This window comes from Temnothorax curvispinosus, unplaced genomic scaffold (assembly GCF_003070985.1).
Source record: "Temnothorax curvispinosus isolate PA1 unplaced genomic scaffold, ASM307098v1 QBEX01014123.1, whole genome shotgun sequence".
In the NCBI taxonomy this organism is placed as follows: Eukaryota; Metazoa; Arthropoda; class Insecta; order Hymenoptera; family Formicidae; genus Temnothorax; species Temnothorax curvispinosus.
Genome location: NW_020223903.1, coordinates 23,195 through 30,297, shown reverse-complemented (window position 1 = coordinate 30,297; position 7,103 = coordinate 23,195). Strand labels below are relative to the sequence as shown.

At 42.1% G+C, this 7,103-nt stretch overlaps 1 protein-coding gene across 1 annotated transcript; it reads right to left on the bottom strand.

Annotated features, from left to right (window-relative positions):
- Positions 1 to 1,432: 1,432 nt before the first annotated feature.
- Positions 1,433 to 6,991, bottom strand: LOC112464351 (RNA polymerase II elongation factor Ell-like; the record flags this gene model as incomplete). The annotated part of the gene is made up of 8 exons (XM_025031295.1): positions 1,433 to 2,341; positions 2,430 to 2,607; positions 2,762 to 3,626; positions 3,724 to 3,933; positions 4,010 to 4,080; positions 4,287 to 4,550; positions 5,775 to 5,891; positions 6,876 to 6,991. Coding segments are annotated over 8 exons (2,076 nt in total), but the record flags the coding sequence as incomplete, so codon positions are not given.
- Between the last annotated feature and the right edge of the window lie 112 nt (positions 6,992 to 7,103).

Here is a 7,103-nt window from a genome sequence, read left to right as displayed (position 1 = left end):
ATAATTCGCCGTCGTGAAAAATGTGTTAATGAGCAATAAAAAGACTAGGACCGTCCCCGGAGGAAGTAACGTCGCGTACCGGAGTTAATCGTTTAACGCGTATTAAAACGCATAGAATGTTTAGTCAATCGTTAAAAAACTGTCAGGCGCTTTGGAATTACGCTAACTTTCGTAGAAATGCGAATAAAACAATAAAATGGTCAATTTAAGAATGCTAAACTCGTGTTACAAAAATTATGGAAATTACGTTTGTTGCAATACATACATTTGTGAAATATAAGAAATTCGTTTGACACTATATTGGATATGTAATCTATTTGCACATATTCGAGTGGATAATTTCCAATGATATTTTGAGTACGATAGATTAGTCAAATAAAGTATTAAAAAATTTGGCACCGTGGATTTCCGTGCAAATTCAATCGAAAAGATCGACTGGAAATCCTATCGCAATGTACTCAATGTATGCAGATATCTGCATGTTTTTTATCCGTTTGAATAATAATATAATAACAACAATAGCAATAATAATAATTACAAATAATATTAATAGCAAAAATTACAATATAATTGTTAATTATAATAATTAAACAAAGATATTCTTTACATGGATTATTATGAAACTGTACACAACATATGATATTGTCGTTTAGTAATTATTAATGATTGACAATTATTATAAAAACTATGTTTCGTATATTAGTCTTTTTAAAAATTTTCCTTTTTTTTTACAGAAAAACTGTTATCGCACTGCGCCGAACGCTTCTTCCTTTATTTCTCAACAATTAAAATTTAAAAATCATAAAAAAAACTAGCATAGCGTATATGCCACGTCTTTTTAAGATCAAATTCGCTATGGGATCAAGATGATTTGGCTTTTAAAATGGATTTCACTAGTTTACGTGACTTTAAATAATATATGATACAATTTCATCTGCTTGAGTTGTTATTTTGCGCGGTTGAACAATTTCTTTTGCTTCTTTTTTCTTTTCCCTTAAGGCTGCTTATCGTGTCTCGGTTTTTTCTTGTCAACCGACCATACCTATTAGATAATCAATACGCTATCATATAGAACGTATGAGCGAAGGAAAAAAAGAACGAAGAAGTAACAAAGAATCTTAAAATCACGAAGTACCACGGTCTCTCTCTCACATATAGGAAGGTAACCCGTTATTTTTTTTTCCAAGTCCTTTCTCAAGTTGCGACGAGCAACGCACGAATCGCGCGCGAGAGGATTCGTGCCAGCTCATGGATAAAATGTACGCATGTATATGTTATATGTGTCTTGCGAGCCAGTTTTCTTTCCTCCTTCCGGCGGACAAAAAGAAACCCGGACGTGGCACGCGGTAAGCCTTATTATCTCTTGGACCCTCTTCTCACAATCATATCATTTTTTTTTGTTTCTTTTCTTTTATTTACGTACTTTTTAAAGTGGACGACACTTGTGGACGTGCGCACGGTAAGTAACTTATTACAGAGTTTAACTACTTTTTTCCCGTTGCGCCTTCTCTATTCGATTTTTTACAATATCTTCCTCAGTCGTCACGGGACCAGCTTTAAAATCTCGGTATGTCCCCGCACAATTTTATATTTCGCTGATCGTCAGAATGCCCTTATCTCCATTTCTCTATGGATTTTCGCACAGGCACGGGTATTTCTTCTCTTGTTTGCCTATCTCTTGAATGTAACTCGATTGTCGTCAGCCTTCACCACGCAAGTATTAGAATTGGTCGAAGTCGGCGCGCAAATCTTACCGTGATGATGAGAATCGGCGAGGTCGTCGCCGTTGTAGAAATCGTCGCGATCGTTGGCTCTTGCAGCGGAGACGTAAAGAGAATTCGCAGGAAGAGTATTTCGCGTACGGTGTATATTTATCATTGCGAAATGCTTTATGATAAATATTGTACACGAGATCGCGCAACTTCGAGCCATTTAGAGTCACTTGATTTTTCGGCGATAGAACACAGGAACCATGTGGACCGTGAAAGATCAGCCTTAGAACTTGCCGAGAAAATGCAGATTCTATGGCAACGTTGACAGTACCGAAGAAGAGGAGAGGAATAAGAGGCGGTTTTTTCAGTTTATGTCAGTAATGCCGATTGTTGATACCCCCGGTGTTGTTGCTGCCGTTATTCATGGAGTTAGTGGTGCTAATTATACCACTATCAATGGTATTCGCAGTCGATATCCTGTCGGCGGCATGCTCACTGTCGTATTCTAAGATCAGTCGTTTTATATGGCTCAGCTTATTGTGCAGATAGTCGAACCGTTCCTTCGTCTGCTGATACACTCGATCCTGCTTAGTTTTCTTGTACTCACAAAATATCTGTTCCCTGGTTTCCTGAAATAAAAGAAAAACACCATATGAGCATCCTCGTCCATTTGTTTGACAAATGCGATAGTTTATGATAGAAGAAACAGCATAATACCTCGCTCTCGATCACATTGCCCGATTTCTGTTGACTTTGCAATAATTGATACAAATGCCTGAAGCGATTCGCGACTACAAGTACTTCGGAGTGCAACCTGCGATATTCGTCGTAATTGCTGTAGAATTCCTCTTTGTAACGCCTTTTCTGTTCCGGGCTGCTTATCGTTGTATATTCCCTGAACAAATTATTTTACATAAATATTGCATCAATCGACAAGTTATGTTAAATTAACTCGTAACGACTTATGGAAAGAATGTCTAGTTTTTCGTTGGCTATTTGAAACTATTACCGCGAATTAGTGATCAATAACACAGCTAACGTGTACTCACGTGCGGTAGTCGAGATATTGTCCGGTGCTTCCCAGCCTTTCAAACTCATCAATCGGCAGCGAGATTGTGGCAGTACCATTGGCGTTATCGACATAAGTAGGAGCGCTGTTAGAAGTTTCACCGTAGATAGCCGCATCATTCGCTGCATTACTCCTATTCCTGGATTCCCTCTCTCTGTTTCTCTCTTCTCTCGCACCTCGACTCCTATCGCTCCTATCTCTCCTATCAGAGTGCACGTCGATCAAGCTGCCCCCGGCAATTCCATTGGCTATAACACCACCGTCGTGTCCATGCCCGTGGTTGCCCCTTTCACTATCACTAGGCGACAACGGCGTCAAGTACGATGATCGATTGGAACCGCTTGGCACCGCGGTGACGGCGGCAACGACGGCGACATCGCTGTAGATGTTTCCAGTACCCCGTAGAATATCACTGTTTGCTGTCCTTTCGGCTCGGTAATCAACGCGGCTGCTGTTGCCGCGTTCACGCTGCGATTGTTGCCTCAATTCCCAACCGTCAAAACTGCTACCGCCGCTGTTACTATTACTACCACCACCACCACCACTATTGCTGCTACTACAACCACTATTAACGCTGGTGATACGATTAACGATACGGTCGCCACCGGCGGTTGCACTAACACCACTGTTATTACTATAACTGCCGCTGCCAGACACCCTTTCGCCGGCGGGGATAAAGGAGATAGGTTCGGGTCTCCTATAATGCGATATCCGCGGTTTCTTCGTCGTTAATCCGTCGCTACCCTGGTAATATCCTGGTCTCTTATTACTAACCAAATTGGGCGGGGGTGCCGTGATGGCCGGCGGTGAGCCCGCATGAATGGAATTGGGTGATTGACCGCTGCCTAAGAGTGTAAACATATGCAAAAAATGTGTTATTTAAAATAAAGTTTCGTATTCATGTATGTAAATAGGAGTGCTGATAGCGAGTAGTACACGTACCACTGGAACCACCGTCGCTCGAGCCAGGTGGCGTGAGGTTCTGAGGTTTCCGCCTCCTCAGCATTGTCCTTTCCTGCTCGGTATAGAAAGGCCAATCCTCCTGCACGTCGTTCCAGATGTGCCTGTTCAGGTGATACGTGTTATCACGCATGTAAGCCACTTGCTTCAGGATCATCGGCATGACGGATCGCTCTCGGTCCCTCAAGCCCTCTGAAATTCGTTGACGTATTAATATCAATGATCGGCTATTCCGACAAGTTGAGAAAACATTCAGATCTCATCTTACCCTTGTTGATGCGATCATAGAGTTCGGGCTTCTTGTAGGGCCTCAAAGCAAGGACGTGGATAAGTCTTTCCCTATTGCATAGAAAAAATGCAAAATATATCAAAAATCTATGACGAGAAACATCAAAACCTTTAATAAATTTCCTTTCTATTTGTATTTCATTGAGACTTTTTTAGCCTTTGTGTCGTTGATCTAGCGCGGAAGATTGTTTCTCGGTCGTTTCTCTATTTTTTTTTTAAACGGAACTTGACTTATGCTCTTATATCAATGCACTTACTTAAGTGGCCTGCGCATAATGTCGGAAATTTTTTTCTCCAGATTGCGAGCCGCCGCTAGATGGTTACTACTATTACTATTACTACTACTATTAGCGATCGGCTTGTTGGTTGAAGCTTTGGGCTGACTATTGCCGGAAGTTGGAATGCTCGTCGTGGATTCCCGATGCCTTGCATACGATGACGGAGGAGGTATTGTCCTTCCGGTTCCTTTCACTTTCACCTTGCGTCCGATATCTGGACCGTTCGCCTTGATCACCCTGGTGCTGAAAGACATAAATTCTATTGAGATAAACAAAAATGTATCCATAAAATTCTAATTTGCTAATTACCTAATTAACCAATATTTAAAAAATTGGAAAAGAACAATTAAGATATAAAAAAAATGAAGAGCACATTCGTATTTTTATTTTTGATATCTAAAATTACTCGAAATATAAGAAACATTATATATTTCTAATACATTTATTCGTTAATTTAGAGGAAATATAGCAACATAATCTATTTCATCTCGTCATACGGCAAACATAACACATTCATAAACAAAATCTCTAATTTCCGTTGTGTATTTATAAACAAAACGGTCTCTGCGCGACAAGCCTCGCCACATATCGGTGCAATTAATGCAATTTGCAGCATCGCTGACATAGGGGTCCGATCGATTGTCTGGTTATGCAATTTTCACTGGCGTTGACCGCGCGTAAGCGCGCGCCGCGATAAAGCATTACAACGATGAAGAGAGGCGGAAAAGGGTTTACTCGTGACGAAATCGCACTTGTGAGGCGCTCTTAGCCTTGGCCGTGACGAGCGAAGACGACTAAACAAATTAGCCGACGATGCGGATCCGTCAGACGAGAGCGCAAAATCTTACGCGTATTCGAACTGCGGCTGACAATTGCAAAATATACAGTTCCGAATATTCGCCTGTTTGCGAAAATTTGGAGAAACAGTCGTCTGTGTTTTCTGACAAATATTAGTATTTTTTTTTAATCTTTTATTCTGCTAAACAGACGCGAATATTCGTCTCCGTAACGCGAACGTATCGTTCGCGTGTCTCCGAATTTTTCGAAAATTCGCTGGGTATTTTTGTTCGATTTACAAATACCGCAAATCATATCCGCGTGCTATCCAAAGGTACATACATCCTCGGGCGCGCAATTTTCTTCGAATTCTCGCGACATCGCGGCGACGAGTAAACTGCGTACGCGCGCGACGAGGTTTCCTCATAAATTCCTTCGTGAATCGCGCGAACATCCGTTAGAAGACCGCATCTACGGGCGAAAGTTTGTAAGAGTAGGGCCACGAGGCGAGAATTATTTACGGTTCCGCGGCGACCGTGAACGTCTCGGAAGTAAAGTCCTGAAAATGGAGAGAAGGAACGCGGTTCGCGTTCCTTTGCCAAAAAAAAAAAAAAAGAAAGGACCTTTCGCCCGGAGGATCGAACGGCCGCCGACGGCCGTATGTCCCGCACCTCAAGGGAGCATTCTTACCATTTGTTCTTGTTATTCTCCTCGGCGACCGCCATTCTGTGCCTGGTGGTCTCGTAAACGTCATCGTTTGCCTGTATCCGCATCTTGTACGGTATAGTGCCGAGGCTCTCGAGGCTTCTACAAGAAGAGAAATAAGAAGGTAATAAGAGAGGATAAAAAAAGAAGGTAATGAGACGACAATAAGAATCGAGCTAAGAGGCAATTCTTTAAGCAATTTGACTCGCAGCTTCGTTCTGATATTAACTAGATAAACAAGAATACGAGATCTAAAGATATATAGATATATAGAATTAAGACGCAATGCTTGATATATAATTTTGATCTTATTATTATTATCGTTATTGTATTCATTGATATACACATTATGGTACATTATGTCATATTTATCCGCGAACTACACGTGGAATATCCCGGGCCCATTGTTGCTCGACAAATAAAGTAAAACGAGCAGAAGTGAGTCGGCGAGCGAATCGAAGTTCAATTTATCATCGCCGCGCTGTTACGTTTTTAACGTCAATTCGTCAAATCACCGGATCGTATCGCCGGATGCGGTGAGCGCCAGAGTAAGCTACTGAATCGGTTTCTGCTGACGCAAGCATAACCGTTCGCGACGAGAGTGTAGTCGGCAGTAGTCGACACCTGCTAGCGCGCTAAACAGCGCTTTAGTGTGTCAAGTTGCCGCGATAAAACCACCTGCTCAAGGATGCTCCAATGTGTTTTTTACGTCGCGCGATTTAGATTGCGGATTACGTTACGGCGCTTACGACGGAAGATTACTCGGAAATTACCGTATCGCGTATACCGAGTCCATTCACCGAGACATTATTTCTCAGTTATAGCGAATCTGATAGCCGCTGTGACATACATAAAATCTCTCTCTCTCTCTCTCTCTCTTTCTTCTGCGAACGTTAAAAATATAATAACAGCGAGGAACTTGACCACATGATTGACAAATAATGGGCGTAAAGCGATTCAGCCCGCGGCTTTTTATCTGTTTTCGATTCTTGCGTATAATATACGGCGATACGCTGAACGTACGAACGTAAATGCATAAATTACCTCGCGAGCTCTCGTTATACCATAATAATAATCGATACGTACTTAGGGCCGGTCTGTTGAGCACACTCGAGGCCACCCTGGGAACCCTCCATGTCCTGGCTGCTGGAGATGCTGAAGGTGAATCTGGACACTCCGTCGATGGATGGAATGCTGAGATGCTGAAATCAGAACGCAGAGCGTGCCGGTTAGTCGTCTCTCGTCGTTCCTCTTAATAAGATCGCATTAAATTACGAAACGGACGGCCTGTGCCGTGTACCCGTACGTATGTCT